The 24,234-nt window shown below is 47.0% G+C and overlaps 1 protein-coding gene across 1 annotated transcript in view; it reads right to left on the bottom strand.

Moving 5' to 3' along the window:
* LOC127462648 (plexin-A4) overlaps positions 1-24,234 on the bottom strand; it is a 160,904-nt gene that overhangs the window by 66,741 nt on the left and 69,929 nt on the right. Inside the window, exons 8-12 of the mRNA XM_051771449.1 lie at positions 16,607-16,703; positions 13,119-13,309; positions 6,664-6,815; positions 5,917-6,034; positions 979-1,115 (exon numbers count right to left, since the gene is read on the bottom strand). Coding sequence (XP_051627409.1) covers positions 979-1,115; positions 5,917-6,034; positions 6,664-6,815; positions 13,119-13,309; positions 16,607-16,703 — 695 coding nt within the window. The remainder of the gene's footprint in view (positions 1-978; positions 1,116-5,916; positions 6,035-6,663; positions 6,816-13,118; positions 13,310-16,606; positions 16,704-24,234) is intronic.

Genomic DNA, 24,234 nt, shown 5'->3' with positions numbered 1-24,234 from the left:
CGCAGCCTCATCTTCCACTCCTAGAAAGGGGGTACAAGTCGCCTTCAGTGGCTGCACCTCCGTGTGCCCCCCAAATTCCCCTGAAAGACAATGTTCAATCCTTCCTAAAATTCTCCAGTCTCTTCAATAGGCATCTCTGAGTAGCTGTGGTTCCCACTTGGCATTTTAAATCACAAGCTGTGACTTCAGCCTCCCGAATTAGAGATGCTGAATCACACCAGAGTCATGACAGGCAGCTAAAGAGGATCCCCACAGCCAGGAGAGGGAAGGGCATTGCCCCAGGGCAGCGCTCCCAGGTCTCCTGTGAATGAGCCCTTGCTCTGCCAAGGACATATTGGGAGAAATGTGCCAACTTCATCTTCAGCCTCCACTGACACTGGCAGCAAAATGTGTGGCACTGGGTAGTTTTGAGCTGCAGGAGCCCCTGGGAATGTGATTCAGGCTCATTCTCACAGGGATCAGGGAACATTCAGCAGGTAACACTGACATTAAGCTTCTCTGAACTGCAGCTGAACGGGAGCCAACCCCGAACTAAAACATTGCAAATCATCCATTTCTTAGCACTACAGGACTATTCTGGGATAAAAGGGAGGTGGTTTAATGCTCAGAACTGATGTTGTCAGATTTTCTTTGTCACCTCTCCTAAAGCAGGGACACGAAAATGAATCTTTTAAACGACGTACTCCCGGCGCAAGTAGCAAAGCGCGGGACCGTGGAGAATTGTAGTGAGATTTGACAAGAGGCCACGGGAAAAAGCACATCAAATACCAATCAAAACAATGAAATAAATCCTATTCTCTCTCCCCAAAGCATGCTCAGTAAGGCTGTGCATGGTGCAGAATGCACAAGTCCCATTGCTGCACAGACACGGCCACGGGCAAAGGAGGCACTTGAGGGACAGGTTGCAGAAGCCCCTTGGCTGTAACTGCTCACATCTTTCACACCCAGGCAGGAATGGGAGCAAGGACTCATCTGTACCTGTAGAAGAGGCAGGGCTGTCTCCCAAAGGTCACGATGACGTTGCTGCCAGCGTTGAGGTTGTTGCCTGTGATTGTCACCTGGGTGCCACCCGACACTGGTCCCCGCTTGGGCTTGAGGTCAGAGAGAGTCAGAGTCTGTGAAGGCAAAGGGTGGTGTTGAAAAGACAGCAGAGGAGCAGAGGTACCTGGCCTCTCTTGTTTCAGTTAATCATGTGGCACATGATTTCAGAAGATGACCATGCCTTCTGGCCAATAGAGGACACCAGTCCTATCACAGACATCCCGTTTGAATGCCAGGTGGGGTGGGATGAGTTCACACCTTACCCCAGTCTGTTCTCCTCACCTCTGCAAAATCAGACCTGTCCTTGTATCCACTCAGAAATACTCTGCTTCCAAAGGCAGTTCCATGCCTGGAGCAGCTGGAGCCATGATCTCCCTTCTCCACTGCTTGTTTGACACAGCTTGGGTGTCTTTTTGCCGTCATGCAACACCAGCTCTGCGAGATAACTCGGGTCTTGAACTGCTTGATTGGATCTTAATGGGGAATCTCCACTTCCAAAATTTGAAGCTCACAAGGGGGGAAAATGGTTTGGTATTGAAAAGATCACTCAACCCTATTGATCTGAGAATCACAGAATCACAGAGTGGTTTGGGTTGGGTTGGAAGAGGCCTTAAAGACCATCCAGTTCTACCCCCTGCCATGGGCAGGGACACCTTCCACTAGCCCAGGTTGCTCCAAGCCCCATCCAACCTGGCCTTGGACACTTCCAGGGATCCAGGGGCAGCCACAGCTTCTCTGGGCAACCTGTGCCAGGGCATCACCATCCTCACAGCCATGAATTCTTTCCCAATATCCCATCTAACCCTGCCCTCCTTCACTTTAAAGCCATTCCCCCTTGTTCTATCACTCCAGGCCCTTGTCCAAAATCCCTCTCCAGCTCTCATGGAGCCCCTTTAGGTACTGGAAGGGGCTCTAAGGTCTCCCCAGAGCCTTCTCCTCTCCAGGTGAACACCCCCAAGGAGAGAACAGAACCTGCTATAGGGTTCCACAGAGATGTCTGTAACCTACCCCTGCACTCACAGGATTTTTCCCTGGGATGAAGGAGAGCTGTGCTTCAGCAGAGAATCTGAGCTTGTTTCTTGCTTCTCCCACACGCCCACACATGACCCCTGATCCTTCTCTTCTTCTTCTCAGATTTGGATGCTGAGACAGCCCAGTCCTACAGGAGTGTTGTGCACTGACACAGCATGGCCTTGCTCAGGTTGAGTGTCCCCTGAAATGCCACAGCCACAAAAACCAGCACTGCCCACATGAACACCCTTTTCTTTTCTCTGCTGCCTTTCAGAGCTTCTTTTCCAGGCACAACACAGTGCTGTGTTAATATATCAAAAAGGGCCACAATTCCTTTAGAGGCCCCAAATCTCAAACCTCTTTTTCTCACCCTCCTGCCCTCCCTTCTTCCCTGAATCAAGATAAAATACTTGCACTCTGAAGGCACAGATCACCCTGTTACCACAATGCAGAGAGGAGACATCAATTTTCAGGGAAAAATTTGGAGTTACAGTTTATTCTTTCATTTGCATTTTAATAGAAAAACTTTCCATTCAGTCCCAAGTGAAAAGCTACTATATGCATTTAAATGAAGATTATTTCTTTCCCCCTCTCTTTAAGAATGATGACACAAGTGCTTGAAGCTCTCAGCTCCTCTGAACGAGCAGGTACATCACGCAACCACCTTATTGAGCTCTGGAGACCATTAATCCATGTTTATAAAACCACCTGACACACACCACAGCTCCCACTTTCACACACACAGAGCCTTCTCTGTTCCTGTCCCACCCTGGTTAATCATTTTGAAAAACAGCGGCCAGATTTCCATTTTGCTCCTGTTTGAAATGCAGCTCTTGGAGGAAGGGCAGAACATGAAAATCAGACACACAGCTCTGTAGAAGGATCTGTTGTCAGAGCTGGGCACTTCTCCTGTTTAAACTCGAGGGTTTGGAAGCTGTTTTTATACTTAGAATCACAGAATTATTAAGGGTAAAAACGACCCCGAAGATCATCGAGTCCAAACATCAAGCCAGCACTGCCAACCCCACCACTAAACCACATCTCTAGGCACCACATCCACGTGTTTCTTTAATGCTTCCATGGACAATGGTTCCACCACTTCCCTGGGCAGCCTTGACATCCCTTTCCACGAAGAAACTTTCCCTAATATCCAACTTAAGCCTCATCTGGAACGACAGGGTGGGAATGGCCAACTTGGTGCCCAAAGCCCACACAACAGCACTGCAATAGTATCTGATTCACAAACCACAGAGGAACACTTGAGTTAAAGACTCAAAATCCTTGTCCCACCCCTGGATGGGTTTCCTGCCCTCTCCTCAGAGGTGGATAAGCCAGCCAAGCCCTTTTGAGGATCCTCACCAGCAACACTCCTTGGCAAAGCGTTGCTGTGTCGCGAGCCAAGCTTACAAATGGTTTTGTGGCTGAGCTTTCAAAGTTGTGATAAACCATTAATTATTCACAGTGGCCTTCATAAATATTGCAAAGCGTGTTCACAGTACAGTTCAGCCTCCAGCCTATTCACCATTTCCTTGCTGGTGAAAGGTGATGAAGAATGCAAGCTTTGGCTCTCTAAAAGGCTGAAGTGGACAGTGACAATGAGGGAAATTGGAGAGGAAATCTGCACCTTTCAAGGATTTTGCCAACTTTCCTCAGCTCCCCAACCTCATGCTTTCCTCCAGCATCTCCTCCACACAGGCTGTCCACCATCAGAGCTGTGTCTGATGACCTCATGGTGCATGTCAAGACCTTGATTCCCATTTCATTCCTCCTGGGGACAAGGGTGGAGCAAGATGTGACTCACACAAGGGTTTCCTTCTTATAGATTCAACAACAGCAGCAAGAGAAAGATGGAAGAGATGCTCTCCTAGGACCAGGATTTAGGAGCAGACCCAGAAGAAATGCAATCAGAGTATCCCACATCACCTGCACTGAGACACAATATTCTCATCTAAACCCAGAATAAAGGTAAATTTGCGTCAGCACCTGAATTGAAAAGTGAAGATAATTTATTTTTTTTTAATGGAAAGACTGTGGCAATAATCACAGCAAGAAAATGAATAACTTTGAAAAAAAAAATTTCATTTAGATCATCATAAATTTAATTTCAGCTTTGTTTCCCTTTTGGCTTATTGTAGTCTCTAATGCAATGTGCAGTCTTCGATCACAGACAAATTTAAAACAAACCAACAGCCTTTTGAATTTAAAAGTTCTCATTAGAAATGTGGAGAAGAACTGTTGTGGCACCACTAAACGAAGGTGCCTCTTTGTTAAAACACTGAAATTAAATACTCTGATGAGCTCAAAACACGATGTCTTCCAATTCTTACAGGAGAGGGGGAGGCTTATTGGCCAAATTTGGGCAAGTTTTGCCTCAAACCTTTTGAAAAGCAATTTTCCAGAGGATTTACTGTGAGTCAGAAAGCCACATTTATCTCCCTTCCTTACTTTTCAAACATCTTCCTTCCCTTCAAGCTGCCAAGGATGCCAAGGCATGTTGAGATGCATCCGCATCTCTGCCCTCCTGGCAGGAGCATCCAAGGAAGCCAAAAAACACAGCTCCTGATGTGAAAACACCGGACACAGGAGAGGGAATGTGATGGGCAGGTTGGAGACCCTCTGTTTTTTGGGGATTTTTCTTGGTCTGACACAAAGCTATCGAGGTGTTGAGCAGTGAAAGCCTTGCTGACTCCGAGCTCCTGCACGGCTGGGAATGCTGGCAGTGGAAAAGCTGTCACAGATGGACACGGATGATCAAAACCAGACAGTAATTCCAAGAGTGGCAAAGGTGACACGTTGAAGTGTAATGTCCTGGAAAGAGCCCTTCTGTCTGCCTGGCAGGGGCTTTGTCCCGTGGTGTTTCTCCGCCCCCACCCCGGTAACACCTGAGTGACATCGGAAAACGCGGAGAATGGAGAAATGCCCGTGGCTCGAGGGGGAAACCTGAGACATTTACATTCATTACAAGTCCCTTTACCATCAAAAAAAATGCTCAGGCATGTGAATAATTACAGAAAAGTCCCATTCCCTTGCAGGAGTCGAGAGCTTTTGATGGGAACAAAGAGACCCTCTCATGTCAAGCCCGCACAGATCTGCACAGATCAAGGCCAGGCAACGCTTGCATGTCCCCAGCAAGGGGCCTTAGAGGAATAATCAGGTCTCTTGGACAAGGAACATCATCAGAAAGGAGAAAAAAAAAACCAAGTCAAGTGTACAACATGTGTTTGTGCTTGAACTGAAGTCTGAGCTTGCAGGTGTCCACCGTTTCATCGTGGAGCATCCAAAACAGTTGCCCACTTGCACTGAGCCCCAGTCACATCCTACAGCTCCCCAGCAGCCTAATCTGGATGTGTCCCGATCCCAGGGCTGATGGGATGGATGGGATGAAGAAACCTCTGGGGGAATCCAAGAGTGAGGAGGAAGAAACCCCACCATGAACATCACATTCCTGCTGAAGACTCAGAAGTAATGACTAGTGGCAACCCCCAAGTTTCTTCTGGAGGACACTGGTTTTTTTCCATTTTCTTCTTTTTTTCCTCCTTCTTTTTCTCCCCCTTTGTTCTTTCCTGTACAGCATTTTTAACTATTAATGAGAATTTTCTGTACTAATTTGGACTGTGGCCGTATGGAACTGTAACTGGACTAATAATCTGGACTATTATTAGACTGTTAAAACTTTAATTAGACAAGCTATTTTTTGCTCAGAACAAGATGTCGAAAGGAAATGGAATGAACAATTTGGTGCACTCAGAACTGCAGTGAAGAGCTCAGAGGTTCAATATGATCAAGGACAATGGGTAGATGCAGCAAAGGGGACCAAGGCCTGAGGACCTTCAGGACCAAGGAGAACTTCTTGCAGGAACTTACCATGAAGTAATAGAGCTGTGAAGATCTGGCCATGAACTCTGGTTTGCACTCAGCCACACAGATTTCCACAAATCCAGCATGCTGGCTGGGCTTGGCCTCCCCCATCTCACACACTATCCTGTGGAGAAAACACAAACCAGAAGCAAAGTTTGAGGGGTGGTTCGATGGTGTGGGTGAGATGGAATTGGAAAAAATGAGCCCAGAGTGCTGAGGAATGGACTGTAGACTTAACCCATCCTGTCTAATCCAGAATCCAGACTGTGGACTAGGTTGTGCTTTAGAAAGTGGTGGCCTTTGGCTGTTGGTACTTGGTGAGACACACGCTTTGGTGGTGTAAATCTATGTAGTTTCACTCAAATATACTGAGAAATTCTAGGCTGAGGTTTGACCCTGTGAGTCCCTCTGTCCTCCAGCTGTGCATGGTGGAGGCAGCTGTAAGGTTTAATGATCACTCCTGCTCAGAGTGATCTCAGGATTGCTGCCGCCCAAACTGGAACTAAACACCCCTGTGGTGTCTGCTTTGTGAAAAACAGAGGGTAACTTCATGGCATAAGTCATGAGAATCATCTAAACATGCAATCCAAATACAGTAATAAATGGATTATCAGCTCCTGAGCTGCACGTGGGGAACGGCAGCTTCCACTCCTCAACTCCCAGGCTGAGTGGAATGGACTCCTTGGAAGGTCCTACAGGGATGACTGTCATTAGGTGTGCAGTGGCCCACTGTCTGCCACACACCCCACTTACTGCTCTGCAGGGATGTACCCTTCCACCAGAGGTTTGCACTCCACGCCGGCCACTTTGACGTGGGACGCGATGTCCCGGAACTCCAGCCCCAGGTTCTCCCCACGGATCGTCACCTTGGTCCCTCCCTCGCGAGGGCCCGTCACTGGGTTGATCTGTGAACAAGCCGAGAACAAGGAGAATAATCAAACCACTTCTGTAAATCACAGAATCACAGAAGCAAAGAAAAGACCAATGAGATCATCAAGTCCAACCTGTGACCCAACACCACCCTGTCACCCAGCCCATGGCACTGATGCCACATCCAGTCTCACCTTAAACACCTCCAGGGATGGGGACTCCACCCCCTCCCTGGGCAGCCCATTCCAATGCTTGATCACTCCCTCTGTGAAGAATTTGTTACTGGTGCCCATCCTAAACCTCCCCTGGTGCAGCTCAAGGCTGTGCCCTCTTGTCCTACTGCTGGTTCCCTGAAGCAGAGCCTGACCCCCCCGGCTGTCTCCTGGCAGGGAGTTGCAGAGAGTGAGGAGGTCTCCCCTGAGCCTCCTCCTCTCCAGGCTGAGCCCCCCCAGCTCCCTCAGCCTCTCCTCCCAGCACTTGGGCTCCAGTCCCTTCCCCAGCCTGGCTGCTCTTCTCTGCCCCTGCTCCAGCCCCTCCAGGGCCTTCCTGAGCTCAGGGCCCAGAGCTGGACACAGCACTCCAGGGGTGGCCTCCCCAGCGCCCAGCCCAGGGGCACAAGCCCTGCCCTGCTCCTGCTGCCACACTCTTCCTCAGCCAGCCCAGCAGCCTCTTGGCCAGCTGGGCACACCTGGCTCCTCTTCAGCTTCCTGTCAATCAGAACCCCCAGGTCCCAGAATCCTCTCAGGTGAAAGAAGAGCCAATATCAGGTCTTTTTGTGACCACTAGAGACACTCATAAACACTGCACAACTGAGGGAACAAACCTACTCCGAATGCCTCACTCAGTCCAGACCCCCTGCAAATATATATCCCACATCCCCCAGCCTCAGAGTATACAAAATTCTGCTCCACATCCCATTTCCTCCCTTTTAACTACTTGCAAAACATCCAGAGATGAGCAGAAGATGTTTTCTAGGTAGGAGAAGTGATTTCTGGTGGTGCAGCTGAGCTCTGTACTTTATAGACATGAGCCATGGAAAGGCAGGGGAGGGGCATGATGGAAAGAAATGGGATAAAAAATGTGGAAAGGACCTAAGTGACTTCGGCCAGTCACTTTAAATCCTAAATTCCCAGTCCAAAGGACATGGAGTTTTTGATGTGTTCTGGAGAACAGGTCATACATCACAAACTCCACTGAAAAACCAGCCAAGACAGAAGAGGAACAGGGTGTCAGATGAGGTGTGGAGAGGGTGAGTGGGGACTGAGACAGCAACAGCAATTAGGCTGTGCCAACACCTATTTCTGAAAGAGCTCCAGCTTCCCTCGGGGGAATATTTTCCCTCAGGGTGCCATTGGAAGGGCAGGAATGGGAGTATGGACAGATTATTTGTGGAGTGGGAGGCTTCTGATCCCCAACATGAGATAAGCAACTATCCCAACCATCCTGGCTCAGAATGATGTTTGCACCCCAGCTGGCCCTCACCAGCCCCTAGCAGGGTTGGGATCACTGTGTCTTTCTCCATCACCCTTGTCCAGAGCCAGGTGGAATCAGCACAGGAGCTGCCTCCTCAACGTTGGAACAGCACTGAAATCCTGGGGCTGGCCCATAATTATCTCCATTGTGCCCTTCCAATTATTCCCTGTGCCCAAAAGCTCTGCCATGCAACTGGTTACTTGAAAGGGGTTCAAACACTGCTTTGAAAGGGTATTCCCTGCTGCCCGTTCAGGATGCCATGGATGCCATCTGCCAGCCTTGGCAAGGCTCTCTCTGCAGTGAGGGAAGGGGAATTCCCTGTCTGAGATCTGAGGTCCTGCCCACTCTGCCAAGTGGGAATCTGGGCTGGCAGCTACGCCTTTCCCTAGCAGTTGGACTGGCAGGGAAAGTCGAGGCATTGGGATAAACTGCTCTTCCTCACTTCCCAGCACTGAGTCTGGCACCAGGATCAGTGTAATTCCCATCCAAAGGCCAGTTTTTAGAAGGTCCACCTTTAATAAAAAGAGAGGCAATCTGGCACCTTTAGGGGATATTTTATTTCGGGATATTTTATTTTAGGATATTATATTTTAGGATATTAATTTTAGGTGCCATGAACCACCTCCTCGATGAGGGTGGCTTTGCTCTGACTTCACAGGGAACCAATAGAGGTTATTAAATTAATAGCACAGATGATCACAGAGCAGTTCTTGGACCCAGAGGGTTGTGTGGCATAGTCACAACCTCTACAGCACAAGATCCCTGCAGCAGTCCCATCTCAGGTCCAAAAAACAGGCAAATACCACTTGAACCAACAAAACCAGAGCCCTCGGAGGTTTATTCCTACTCCAAAAGTCAACAAAATACTGAAGCCCTAAAAAGAAAATAAATAGCACAACATTCATAAACCTGACAGGTGAAAGGATTATTTGGGTTGGCTGGAGATTTGAACTTTGGGTGGTTTGTGGTGATGAGATTGATAGACAAGGAGAAAATAGATTAAAAAAGAAACAAAGGAAGAAAGGAAGAAGAGGAAAGAAGGAAAAGAAGGAAGGAAAAGAAAGGAAGGAAAGGAAGGAAAGGAATGAAGGAAAGGAAGGAGGAAAGGAGAAAAGAAGGAAAGAAGGAAAGAAAGAAAGAAGGAAGGAAGGAAAGAAAGAAGGAAGGAAGGAAGGAAGGAAGGAAAGAAAGAAGGAAGGAAGGAAAGAAAGAAAGAAAAAAGAAAGAAAGAAAGAAGGAAAGAAAAAGAAAGAAAGAAAGAAAGAAAGAAAGAAAGAAAGAAAGAAAGAAAGAAAGAAAGAAAGAAAGAAAGAAAGAAAGAAAGAAAGAAAGAAAGAAAGAAAGAAAGAAAGAAAGAAAGAAAGAAAGAAAGAAAGAAAGAAAGAGAAAGAAAAGAAGAAAGAAAGAAAGAGAAAGAAAAGAAGGAAGGAAAAAGATTTTGTGGTTATTTTCCAGGAAAAGAGGAAGGTTTCCTAAAAGATGAGAATGAAAATAAAATTTCTATTCCAGGAGAAACCAGTATTGATTGTCTCAGCTGGGGAATCAACACTGAAAACCTTTAAAAAATGGCATTTCCAAAATATTTTTATGCTGAATAATTAATAAATATCTATTCAAGCAAAGTTTTTCTATTTAAAAGATTTATTTTGCTGATGTCAGTTAATCCCCTCCTGATAAAACACTATATCAATGATGCCAGAAGGCTGGAATATATCACCATACCAAATGCAATCTCACATGTTCTGAAAATTAAAAAAAAGAAAGAAAAACTAAAATTCTTATGGTTTATTTTGTTTCCTATGTACTACATGTATTTTTTAAGAGAACTGAGTTCCCCATGGAATATTTTGGTCCTGTTTGTGGTGTTAAACTTGCCATCAAATGGTTTTTATTTGTTCTAGTAAGGTGGCTGTCAGGTAGGGGAGGTGTGTGGTTAATTAGGGCTCACCTATGTTTTGAAGAGCTCAAAAGAAGATTTTTTTTCTCATATGAGTCATGTCTTTACCCTGAATAAAGCAGGTGCAGTGGTGAAAAAGAAGATCTTGCTAGAAAAGCCCTTTTCTTTAGAACTAGGGGTGAGTTGGAGACCAAATTTTCCCTGCAGAAGTCACCAAAAAAAACAAACAACCCTCATTGGAAATACCATCCTCCTTCCAGCTCGGTCTAAAGCCTGAGGTTTTAAAAAATTCTTGCCATGACTCAAAAAATCATCAACAGGAAAATTCCCAGAGTGAAGCCAACAGAGCAACTCTGAACCCTCCCCGTGCAATACTTAATTGGTGAAAGCCAGCTACAAAAATCACTCATTTCCTTAAAACAGGAGGGCCTGGGATTCTCCCGGGAGCACGTGGGAGATGGTTTAACCCCATTTCATTGCACTCCCGTAGGTTCACACAAGAAGGTGTTGCCAGGCTGTTTTCACAGGGGGAGGGAAGGAGCCTGTTCCTATCACAGGTGCAAAAACACAGAATGAGACCTGTCAGTTTTGGGGGAGGAAAACACAGGCAGGGAGACAAAACTGCCAGGAAGCTTCAGCTTTTTCTCCAAGACCCCAGAGCTGCACCACAATTTACACCCCGTGCTCCTGCTTGTCACTCTTAAAGGGGGTTTTATGGCTCAGCAAGTCCTTTAATTTCCCTGAGTGGCTCCATAAATGCAGGAGCTGGTACAGAAGTGCAGGTTTTGGGGAGCTCTGTGTTCAGAGAGGGGGTGTTTGTGGCCATACAAAGTATGAGTTCCTCCTCCTTCCCTGCGCAGATCCAGCCCTGGCTCCTCTCCAGACTTGTGGATGCTCCCCCCGCCCAGCTCCAGGCCTACCATTAGCTGCAATATATATCCAGTCACTTGAGATTACTTCCATGCTAATGGCTCAGGAAAAGGCTTTCCAAGAGCTCCTTATGGTTGCACCAGACAGCTGGAATGTTTCAGGAGCGAGGGTTGCAATGATCCGCTCGAGCTCTGGGAGCTGCTGGAGGAAATGCCAGCAGAATTAGAAGGAGGAGCTGTAGGGTGGAGGATGAGGGTTTTTTTCTCTTCAAAAAGAAGCTGTAGATGTAGGGGACAAAATATGGCAGAGAAATGTGGGTGGACTCCAGAACATCCTAACACTGCATGCCCTTGTGGTTTGGACTTCTGCTTTAGTTGACCATCCCCATACCAAATTCTGTGAATGTTTCACAAGGTCTGAGAATCTTAAAATATTTAGAAAAAGATTTCTCCCAGCTCCCAAGAATTTTCAAGGCCTCAAAGTTGAGTATTCAGATAAAATTCTCCATTCTGGCTGGCTGGGCTTGGTTTCACAGCTTCAGGTGGTTCAGGTGGGCTCAAAATTACCAGTCTCAGATAAATCCAAATGTGGTGGAGACCTTCGCCTTGGAAACACCGGAATAAGCCACAAACATCAGAATAACTTAAAATCAAACAGTTCAGCTGAGTGAGTACTTTAGAACTGATGAATGACAGGAAGATGGATTGAAACACAGTAAGAGAAGTTCTTTTCAGTGGCATCTGGGAAAAACAGATTCAACCCAACCTTTGCTTTCTCAAAATGTTCCAGCATGGACGTCGGTTTAAAGCTTGTCCATAACACCCACACTTTTTGATTCTTAACCAAGTACAACTTAAAAGAAAATAACCCACCTAATTATTCATACCAAACCACCACAGTGGAGGCTGGATTTTCCTCCTTTGCATTTCCCCTTGTCTTGTCTGTCTCATTTTCCTCCCGATTCTTCTAATTTGCAAAATAAGGCCCTGGCCACATTGAAAGGGTGACTGAGAGATGCTTAAGGCAGGAGGCGGTTGGAAAGGATAGGGCCCTCATTTTCAAGGCTCAGGTCCTTCTGCCTGCCCTGTGACCCTGAAATGGTGCCTGTCATTATGGCAAAGGCATTCCTAAGAAAAAAGTCCCTTTAGGCTTCAGGCCTGATTTGCCTCCCTTGCCTTCTCACCCTTCCTCTGCTCTCCCTCTCTGGTCTTTCTATCATTTTATGTCCTCTTTGAACCTTTTCCCCATCTCTTCCTTTGGTCCACTCAATAGGAAACCTTGTAAAGAACAACGTTATCCTGCAGGTCCTTCCCCCCTGCCTTTCCCTCATTCTCTCTTTATCACTTAATAGGACAGTTCTCAACTTTTCTTGATCCAGGATTGTTCCTGCCTCCTCCTTGAGCCTTCCAAGGGGAAACCTGACAACTGTACAAGGCTTTGTTTGCTTTATGGGGGCTTTTTTACCCCTCAACACCAGCCAGGCAAACAAATGGGCTTTAATTTGCTGGAGTCAGTGGAGTCTTGTTTTTTCCTGGACATGGACTCTGTCCATGTCATGCTGCCAGGAAACATAAACTACAACCATCTCCCTTCCTTGACCTCCTGTCAGCAAAGCTCAAACCACTCTGAGATCACTCAACATCTCACATCTCAGCCAGAGAGGCTGTTTCAAGAGACACTTGGGCTCCTTTGATTTACCCTCACACCGACCATTTGAGATGCCCCAGAGCATGCTGTCTCACCTTCAGCTGTTCCTCTGGAAGGCTAAGTTCTCCTAAAGGCTTGCTGTCACATCTACCAGCCCTGCATGGGCAGGTCAGATGCTCTGGGTTCCTCAGCTTGCACCAGCAGACTGTGTTTGTGCAAATGAATCACATCCACATGGACTATGGCATGGGAATTCTGACACCCTGGCTTGTAAACACTTGGAGTTGTGTGCCTGCCTTTGAAGGTCACCATGGACTCCCATCCCCAAGCCTGGCACAGCAGGACTCAGCCCTGCCCTTCCCATCACCAACCCAAGCCCGAATCATGAAAACTCGACCAAGGAAAGGGTACAAGAGAGAATACCCCATCTTCTTGCAGATCCATGACTTACATCCGTGATCTTGGGGTTGGTGCACTTGCCCTTGGTGCTGGACAACTCCAGCCACTGGCTGTCCTGGGCTGGGCAGTGCTGCTTCAGCGTGCATTGGTTCTGTCCCTGGCACCAGCCACACTCGAAGTCGGGGTCGGCTTTCAGGCAGAGTCCACAGCTGTCCCTCATGGCCCCACACTTGTACAGGTGAACTGCAGGGACAGGAAAACACAGAGGGCCTGAGGGATGCAGAAAGCACGGGAGAGCGGTGGGATGTCAGAGGGAAGGATGAAGGGTGAGAGACGAAGGAAGGTTGTTCCAGGCTGCTCGTCCCAGAGTCAGGACGGGAACTCTCCAAGGGGGTGAGCAATGGGGCAATAAATGTGCACATCCTTCTCAAAATAAGCTGCACTTGTTAGAGTTCACCCCCCAGGAAAGGTATTTATGGAAGCTGAGAGCAGAAGGAAGTCGAAGTATGGAGAGGTTTGGAGGAACTGTGCTTGGGCAGTGACTTGGCCTCTGTCCCTTCCTTTTTCAGAGACTGAAAGCCATAAAGTGCCACCTATAACCAGCCTCAGCCTCAGCACTTCATCCTAAAATGATTTTCTAGACCAGGTCAACCCAGAGCTTAAACTTGGGGATTTGTCCAGGGTGAAACTACCCAGAACTGCATGTTGAGTTGATGCCACTCAGGTTTCTTACTTAATAGAAATAATATTAAATTAAGTACATATTATATACTATATATTAATATACAGTATAAATACAAACATATTATTTGTTAATATATAAATAATATAATATATAAATATATATATAATAATGTAATATAAAATATAATATTTAAATAAATGTAAATATATAGTAAAAATACTTAATAGTAAATACACAATGGTTCACTCTGAGGCTGAATCCAGGGATTCACAATCAGCCTTTCTCCCTTCTCCTGCTCCAGAAATTGAGTCTGCTTTACATTTTGAAGCTCTGAGTTGATCCCCCTCTAATACAAGACAATGATTAATGCTTAGCTCCAGTTTGGGCTGTTAAGTGATTAGAAGCACTCAGAGCTTCTTCAAATAAAGCCTAAAAATGTTGCAGCCCTCCTACGAAACAAGATCATGTTATTTATCCTTATTTTGCAGCTGTGTAAGCTGAGGCCTGGCTCACACAGGGGACTGATAAAAGAATTGTCCTCCCAGAAGATGATGATGATACAATCAAGACTCTCAGACTTGGGTGGTTTTTTTTCTGTATTTGTGGGCATGTTGGGGGATTTCTTTAGGAAATGGGGGATTTTCCCCTCTGTGCTTCTGTTTTGCTGTGCCTGTAGGTGACCGAAGTCTTGTCTGTGGTTATCACTACACACAATCCCAAAGCTCAAAGGCTCTGGATACATGTCCTGAAAAGCTCTGTCTCTTCACACCTGGACCCAAGAAGTCAGCAAGTATTGGCCAGTGCAAGGAAAAGCTCAGAAACTCATTATTTCTCTAGTCTGAGTGCAAGAAGAGTACCCCAAAAAGTACCCCAAAGAAAAGCTTGCAAAGCATCTGTCACTCACAGTGTGCCACAGACTGTGAGGATGCCCCTTTTTCCTTAATGTTCTCTTAGATTTCCTCAAATTTGCTGAGTTGTTCCGCTTGAGATGCCCCCAGTGAGCATCTCTGCAGGCAGTTTGGATCAGGTTTGGGGTCTCAGCCTGCCAGCCCAGCCTGTGGGATGCTGGATGTGAAAGGAGTGGCATCTTGGTGACCTGAAGGCAGCTCTCTGTGTCCTTTAGAGCACGTGCTAAGCCTACATGTGGTACATCCATGGGCACAAGCCTAAGCTCTCCTCCTGATCCAAAACATGATGACATCATGCAAACTACTCACTTGGGATAGTCACCAGCCAGTGACACTTCCTAGATTTTTCCTAGTCACTACTTACAACCTTTTGGCTTTGAATAACCCAGGAACTTGTAAGTTCTTGGGTAGGTTCTTGTGTCAAGGACTTAACACCACAAGATGTTTCTTGGCTTCATCTTCTGGTCTGGTTTATGTTCCCAGCACCTTAAGATACAATCATCATGATTATCAGCTTGATTTTAATCCTACATCACCTTGGACAGTTCAGGACTAACCCAAAAAAAAGGGTTCACACTCTTGGTGTGGCCCATGTTGTGTCAGGAGTGCTCAGTTTATAATGGGAGCAGAAAACTAAGCAGGACTGGGGCAAGTGCCCAAATTCTGACCTCGAACCCACATTTCTGAAGGTTCTCACAGTCCATGGCACTGTTTGGGTCCATGGAAATTAGCAGTGTCCTGGCAATGCCTTGGCACAGCTTGGAGAGCAGGAGACAACTTCAGCATGGAGGGAGAGCAGCAGTTTCAACATGTTACTGGATGCCAAAGCTGGGCAAGGGTCTCCAGCCTGTTGTGTTTAATGAGTGGATTCAACCCTTTAACAAGTTTGGGGGGGAGAGTGCAGGACCTTCAGCATCCAGACTGGTGATTTGAATCCAGTGGCTGTTGGAGAAAGACATCAGAGAGGTGGGAGCAGGTGGAGAAGGACAGGAAGGGGTCAAGCCGTGGGAAGAAGAGTTGAATTGTGTACTGCTCTCCAGCTTCCATATGGTGTTGGTGGGAACCTCACCCATCACCCCTCAGCATGAGGGTGGGTGTGAAACAGTGTGAGAGTAGTGTGGGAGTGCCTGATGGGGAGGGATGGAGTGGGAGAAGACGTGGAAAGTGTCCAGGAGAAGGTAAAGAGAGAGAGGGAGAAACTTCTGAGAGGTGGTGATGTGAGAAGGAGAGAATCTGCAGGTCTGAGCTGCAAATGCAGAGCAGCCAAGAGGAGGGGTTGCCTGGGGAAAAGATTTCAGGGTGGATGGACAAGAAGGAAGAAGAAGAAGACGTGGATGGACCATCCATTCCAGCAAAAACCCCTTGCTGGATGTGCAGGGTCCCTCTGTGATGGGCACATCAATCCTGTGCCATCAGAGGTGGTTGAACAGATCCAGGCCCTGGGCAGGAGGTGCTTTTCAGGCCTCTTCTCATTCTCATTTTATTTTGTTCAGAATGTTCTCACTGGTGAGCTGCAGCATTTGTGCCCCCCCTCTCCCTTCCCCTGTTCATTGCTAGAGCCTGGTCTCCTGGCATGTTCACTGGAAGAGCATCCCTGCAGGAGCAATAAAGAGGGGGAGAAACTTGGAGAAGGAGGGGCATGAAAACCAGACACACAAAAAAACCCGCGGAGAGAAGCGGGAGGCGAAGACGACGAAGGGAGAGGGAAAGCAACACAAGTGGGAGGGAGAGTTGCATTTCCCAGGTGGAATGAGAGAACTGGAGGGCTGGGGGGGGGCGAGGAGGACACAAAGCACACAAAAATTGGTGATTTGCAGAGTGTGGAGAACAAGTGTGTCTGTACCAGACAGCACAGGGAGATGGTGGCGGCTTTGTTAAGTGTAGGGGAGCGCTGCTGCCCGTTGCTAAGGTTACCACTTCCAAGGACAAGTTGAAATAACTCCTTACCTTTGTTCTGTGCCGGGTTGTCAATGTTGAAATTCCCGTTCCACACGACAGTCAGCTCCACTGGCAGGCTGTTAATCTCCATCCCTTCGTAGGAATACTGGAAGTGGGAGAGGAAAAACGAAAGAAAACCCCCAAACACAGACTTACAAAGTGCCCAGGGGTGGGGAGGGGATGGGACAAGGCAAAAGGTGCTGCTGCATGTTGTGAACAAGAGAAATGGAGCTGTCAGACACCTTCCTAGTCACCATCACCTTCCACAATGCCATGGGATGCTCTCAAAGCTGTGGATCTCAAACCATGCCCCTCTCAACAGCCCTTTCAGCCATTAGGGGAATATTCACAGAATCACAGAATTACAGGTGTGGGTTGGAAGAGACCTTAACAATCATCCAGTTCCACCTCCTGCCATGGGCAGGGACAACTTCTACTATCCCAGGTTGCTCCAAGCCCCATCCAACCTGGCCTTGGACACTTCCAAGGATCCAGGGGCAGCCACAGCTTCTCTGGGAAATCTGTGTCAGGACCTCCCCACCCTCACAGAAGAATCTCTTCCTAATATCCAATCTCTTCCTAATATCCAATCTAACCCTGTCTTCCTTCCACTTAAAGCCATTCCCCCACATGTGACAACTTGGAAATCCACCTTCCAGGTGCTGAGAACAGCTCTGGAATATATTTTGCCAACTCCTGGATGCATTTTAAGGTGTAAACAACACATTTTGGGTCTGTCATCCAACTCTACCTCTGCTATGTAACCCACAGGTGCTGAGCACATATATGGGGTTACCTACACTAGTGGTGTTTTGAAGGACTCTTGGAAGCTGAGTGAGGTCTCAGAAGTCAGGGAACGGGCACATCATGGAAAAAAAAGGGGAAAATGGAGGTTCTGTGTAATTATAGACCTGTCAGCCTAACTTGGCTTCCCTCAATGAAAGTACATCAAATTATTAAACAATCAATTTATAAGCACCTGCGAGATGATAAGGTGATAAAAATCAGCCAGCATAGATTTGTCAAGAACAAATTGTGTCAACCCAATCTAATTTCCTTTTTGACAGGCTTAATGACTTTGTGGATAAAAGGAAAGCAGCAGATGTCATTTATCTTGATTTCAGTAGAGTATTTGCTACTGCCCTACAGGAGATTCCCATAAACAAAGCAGGGAAATATGAACTAAAAGAAGGCACCATAAGATTTATGCAAAAACTGTCAAAAAAAAAAAAAAAGAAGTCAGATAATTCCATGGCAGACTGGGAGGATGTTTCAAAAGGAATTCTGTCCTGGGTCTGGCATTTCTCAGTATTTTCACTACTGACTTGGATGATAGGCTGCAGATTTCATGAATGACACTGTTCTGGGAGAGGGTGCAGGGTTAAGAATTCAAAACAAACTTGGCAAATGGGAGAAAAACGGGCCAAAATCAACCACCTGAAATTCAAAGCAGGAAAACAGGGTCTATTTTGCAGCAGGAGAAATCAATGCAAACAACTATGAAATTGGAGTGACTGGCCAGTGCTGCAGGACAGACTGGGGACTGCTGAGGATCATAAACAGACTGAATCAGCAATGCCATATTGCTGCCAAAACCCAAGCAATTCTCACTTGGGGACGGACCAAATAGAGTTTGTCACATATATAAACCCCAGGATGCAAACATTTTTCCCTGCTCAAAACCAGAAAGGTTTCAGCTGGAGTGAAGAGTATCCAGTTTCCAGCAAATGCATCTTAAAAAAAAGCCATAGAAAACTTCAGAGAGAGTTGGGCAGATTTAAACAAACACTTGTCAAGGACAGTCAAGGTTCACAGAGGTGGCCTGAAGGAAGGAAAGGGAAGCTGGTCTCTGGAGGCCCTCTCCACTTGGAGAACTCTCTGACAGCGCTTTTTTTTCCAGCTAAATTTTAATTTATCTTCAGCCAGTTCACACAGGGTTCACTCAGTTGCCCCTCAGATCCCACTGCCAACCTCCATCAACAGCCTCCATCCCACACTCCACCAAAAGGCAAAAAGCCTCATAAAGGGAGAGGAGATGGCTGATTAAAGGGCAGAACGAGAACAAAGCAAGAAGGGGAGAAACATTCCATGCCTGCTACTGTTACTGAAGGATTTACCCTCCTCAGACCAGGAATCTCCCTCTGCACTGAGATCTATGGTGAGACAAACCCCCACTTTAAAAGAAAAAGATGTTTTCCCCACTAAAAGATTAAATATAACTCAGCCAGGTGACTGTTTTGGTTGGGCACATCTTAGAGAGCAGTAAAGAGTTCCCTACAGCCTAAAGGCTCAATGTGATTTTCCACAGAGATGCCAAAGCTCTGAGCCTTTACAGGAAGTTTTTCCTGTATCTCTTAATTGCCATATAATTGGGAGTAAATCATAGATGGTGATTTCTGTCCATTACAGCAGAGTGAGAGCTGGTTTCACAGTAATTCCTCTTTGGACAAACTAAACACAATTAGCCATTAATCTGCAAAAGCCTGTGATTATGATCTAGTTGTGGGGTATTTATGGGTATAAGCTTTGTGGTTTCCATGGAAGTAAAGAGCAGCCCACAGGTTACCCTTTGCAACAGGGCTGTTCCCTCCAGTCTCATTCAGTATTTGCATTTTTATGACACTTTTTGGTGTCACTGCCAGCGTGATGCAAGATGATGCAGAGCTGCTTGGACTCACACCACTGGCTGTTCACAGCTTTTCTGAGCTTGGGACGAGGATGGGGAGACAGGAGTGGGAAGGAGAGTGCCTGAGAAGTAGTGAATAATTAATCTGGTGCCGCTCAGCAATGCCTGCTCTGCACAGTACTTTGAAAATGCTGGTTGGGAACGGGAAAGGGGGTATACAGAACTCCTGGTCACCCTAAAATCAGATGAGTCTTAGGAAGTGCTACATTCTGCCTCCCCCAGAGCCTCATGTGTCTTTTGGGATTTACAGAATCATGGAATATGCTGGGTTGGAAGGGACCCACAAGGATCATTGAGTCCAACCCTCAGCCCTGCACAGGACCATCCCCAAGAGTCACACCATGGGCCTGAGAGGATCATCCAAACACTCCTTGAGCTCTGTCAGCCTTGGTGCTGTGACCACTGCCCTGGGGAGCCTGTTCAGTGCCCAGCCACCCTCTGAGGGAAGTTCTTTTATTTAATATCCAACCTAAACCTTCCTTGACAGAACTTCAGGCCATTCCCTGGGGTCCTGTCACTGGTCCCCACAGAGATCAGTGCCTGCCCCTCCTCTGCTCCTCATGAGAAAGCAAAGACCAGGCATGGCTGCCAAGGGACAGGCAGCTGGAGTGCCCCAGAGCCTTTCATCCCAGGGAGGATCCCAGTGCCAGCAGCAGGAGCCCAGCTGGGAATTCAGATCTTATCTCACCTGCAGCACCAGGAGCAAACATATATTAAGCTTTTTAACTCCTTAGGTTTGATCCCGAACTGGAAATGGATACGAGGGAATAAGCAAGGGGATCCCCGTGGAAGAGCCCCAAGGATGAAGCCAGGAATGAGGATGCTCACACTGCCACGATCTGATCAGATGGTTTTTGGGCTTCACGGCAGCGAAACGGAGCGATTTGCAAAGTACCAGCGAGCAAACGCTCCGTCCTCTGCAGACCACAGGAGCTGCTCACTCATTGTGACCCCTCTTCAAAGCCCGCTGAACTCAACAGGAGTCTTTGAAAAGGACTCGCTCAGCTGTGACAATAAGATGGAAATGTGTTCCAGGGAAGAAAAAAGGGATGGTGCATCGATCTCCGGGACAGTGGAGCTTCCCAGGTACTCCTGCTGGGAGTGTTCGCACCATCAGGGCTTGGCTGGACACCTTCCCTGCCTCCAACACAGCAAAACTGCTCAGAACGTGTAAATCTGACCCCTAAACCTGCCAAATCTGGATCACAGTCATGAAAATCAAATCAAAGCACAAAATTATGGGCAGTTCAGAGGGCCAAACTGAGAATGCCAAAACTCTTCTAGAAGGAGCTGTTGTAATTCACTTGAACTCCCAGGTGTCCTTTTTTTTTTGCCTCTCAAACTCTTTCCCTGTATCTGATACTTCTGCAGTTTGTGCAAATCCATATCCACCCTTGGCCACTTGCTGTATCCTGGGATGTGTCAAAGGGTAAAGCCCTTGGGTAATTTGGCTTGGCCACACTTAGGAGGACAAATGAAGAGTGACTTCGTGATGTTTCCCCTTTGTATTTAAAGAATGTCCAGCAGTGGGGGAACATCTGCAGACAAAAAGCATTTTAGCAGTATTTTAGTGTTAGTCTGTTTTCCCTGACACCACTTTTGTGATTAAAGCTCAGTCCTGAGGATTGATTTCTGTACCTGGCTCTGCCACCAACTCCTTTTGTGATCTTGTGCAAAACATTGAATCCCTCTTTGCGTCATTTTTCCAGTCATAAACTGAGCAGAAGAAAACTTCTTGTTCACAGCCAACCCATCTTCTTGGACTCTTTGCTTCCCAGAGTTGGGGCTGAATTTTTGTGTCTGGGTATCACCCAGGCCAACACAACCTGTGTCACGACTGGGGTTTCTCTGTGAGATTTGAATGTAGACAAGTGATAATAATGCATCAAAACAATTTAGAAGCAGATGTGCAAGGTTGGCATTCCTGCCCATGGCAAGGGGTTGGAAGTAGATGATCTTTAAGATACCTTCCAACCCAAACCATTTTATGATTCTACAACCCACAGCCCTGGGCTTGTCTTTTGACCACCCATAACTGTGTTTTCCCATGATTTCTGTGAACAGAACTCCTCATTTTTTTTCCCAGCTCTGCTTTTTATTGGTTTTTGGTTTTTTTTAATCACTTGCTCCTCTGTGAGCCACACCACAGAGTCCAATGCCACTGAGATCTCTTGCTGAAGTGCAATGATGTGACAAATAGAACATCCTTGCTTTCCTGTCCCTAAGTCACACAGCACTTTCAGCTGCTCCACCTCGGGTCTCACGACACACAGACCTGTGAAGGACTTGAGACAAATTATCAGCAGGGATTTTGCTGCCAGGAATCAGTGCCTGCTCCATGTGTGTGCCAAGGCCAGGGGTGAGCAGGCTCACACCACCCAAGGGTATGGGATTAGTCACTGAAGCAGGGAATGGCAATAATCATGGCATGCTCAGGTGGGTCATCCCTCACCCATCTCCCTCTTCCTCGTGCCAAAAGCTGATCATACTGGGCTGATTGCAAGTGCTGGGGCTCCCACTGTTTCCCATTGGGAAGATTGCTCTCTGCCCTGATACATCCAGCAATTTCAGCCCTTCCTGCTGACATTTTTACTTACTTATTTATATGTCTCCTTTGCTCCCCTCCCTTTTCATTTCCGCCCATCACTCCGTGTCCAGGCTGTTGGCAGAGCTATCACAAGTGCAATAAGGATTGGCAGGTAGGGCACCTCTGAGTGATAATTGCATGCCTTGGGTGGTGTGACAGGGGACAAAGCCCAGAGCTGAGAGTCTCAAACCACTTGACAAGAACAATAATTGTCCCAAATTGTGCTGCCTGCGGTGACTTATTGCTGTTATCAAATGAAACATCTCCAGGAAAGACAGGGAGAGGGGCAGATCTGAGTCCTGACTGGTCTGAGCACCCAGGGACCATCAGAACTGGATATGACATCCCTGACACACCACGAGATAGGCTGGTGTCCTTAGAGCACCCTTAAACTGAAGCTGGAGCCACTTAGAAAGGTGCCTTTCTAAGATGGTTCTGATCCTTGGTGTAAACCTTGAGGGATCAGGAAATGCAAGGCAAGAGTTAAGGCTTGTCCCTGATTCTATCCTGTGTGAAAGCAGGAAAAAATCCTGTGTTTTGCAAAAGTTATTGTGCAAGGGGCAAATCTGAGCTCACTGGTGCCTAATGTGTGAGGGGAGGGGATAGATCTTGAGGTTTAGGATGGAAAACAAGGCAAGAACGATTGCTTGGCCTAACGTGCACCACCACCAGACCTGCTGGCAGGACAGCATCCCTTCGGGGACACACCATCACAACACATCCTCCCACCCTCCTTTGGACCTTCTCCAAGCCTGCAATGCAGGTGCTACGTTCAGTGCCTCCTCCAGCAACTGTGCTGAGTAAAAAAGCTCTGCCAAAGGGGGTTGATTCAATTTGCAAACAAGCTCACTCGGCTGTTTCTAAAGCCAGGTGACCCCCGGAGCAGAGGCTCATTGTATCACAGTGGCTCCAGGCTGAATGCTAATTCTGGCAGGGAAGGGAATAATCATGATGGAGACATATCTCCAGCACTCCTTCCCTATTGTCTGTGTCCTCTGCCACCTGCTCAAACAGCCAGGGCTTCTCTGTTCCCTTTTTGTAGCTGTGTGAATGTTGCTTTCTTTTGTCTGGCTCTCCCTTCCACATCTCTTTCTCTCAGTGTCTGGCAAATTCAGAGCAACAATGAAATAACATTTCTCAGAAATAAAAAAAAAAAAAAAAGGAAGAAAAAAGAACTCAAATCAGAGTTAAAGGACCTTCAAAAGAAAAGGGGAGAAAAGGAAAGGAAGGGGAAGCAAAGAGAAGGAAGAGGAGGAAAGCAAGGGAGAGGGAAAGGGGAGGGCAGAGGAAAAGGGAGAGGAGGCAGAAAACAGCACAGAAAAAAGAGTTGATTTTATTTCCAAACGAGCCTCTCTTCCTGGAGAAGAAATAGATCCACTTGAGCCACCATCAAACGCGGGACAAGCATCCTACAGACAACACACAGCAGGGAGGTCATGGGGTGCCAGTGCCTTGGCATCAGCCCTGAGTCTCAGCCCTGCCACCCTCTGCAGCTCTGGCACAGCCTGGAGTGTTCTGGTTCAGCAAAACAGACATTAAGATCAAAATGGTGCAGTCACAGCACTCAAGCATTCCATGAGGAAATCCAGCTGGGGGCTCGTGGAACCCCACTTCTCCAGTCCCAGGCACTGGCAGCTTCTCGGGGCTGGCAGGTGGTGTGGGAATAGTAACCATTGCTTCTCAAAGCCAGAGACATTTCTTGGGTCCCACAAAAGCTGAGATTGGCTGAAGTTAATCTCCTGCTCAGCCCAACTATGCTTAAAATCATCCTGAGATAATTCATGCTAATGCCTATGTGTACCAGAGAATTCCTGGCTCTAGAGGGTCTTTAAAGGTCTCTCTTCCCTGCTAAGGCTCTCTGGACAGATATATAATCTCTGCCCATGTCCATATAATACCCCTTTTTCACCATTGTAAAAGAAAATACTTTTTTTTTTTTAAAAAAGCGTAATACCTTCTTAACTTCTCAGGCCACCTATTTCTGCGAAGCCTCAAACCTGGAAGCCCACAGGTCATTAACCAGTAATGAAAATCAGGAGGAGGGAGGGAGAGGGACAAAGAAACAAATAAAAGGGCCTCATTGGGAAGCTGATTGTTTGCAAAGGATCGTAAAATGTGCGAAGTGCCTGCGACGTTCAGCTGGTGCCTAATGCAGCAGAATATGTTGTGACAAGCAGTGCCCAGCGTGGAGTGGCAGAGCTGCGGTGAAGTGGCTAAAGCCTGTAATTAGCTCTTTGACTAATAAATCACCTCGCAGCAGCAGCAGTGAAAACGACTCAGATGCATATCTCGGAGACATGAACCTCATGGAGAAGACTCTGGAGAAGTAGAGACTGCTATTGCAGGTGGGAACAGCTCCTGGCA

Source organism: Manacus candei, unplaced genomic scaffold, assembly GCF_025592945.1.
Source record: "Manacus candei isolate 608988 ecotype Guabito, Panama unplaced genomic scaffold, ASM2559294v1 h1tg000133l, whole genome shotgun sequence".
Classification (NCBI taxonomy): domain Eukaryota; kingdom Metazoa; phylum Chordata; class Aves; order Passeriformes; family Pipridae; genus Manacus; species Manacus candei.
Note: the sequence above shows the minus strand (reverse complement) of the source record. Positions and strands in the feature narration are given on the sequence as shown.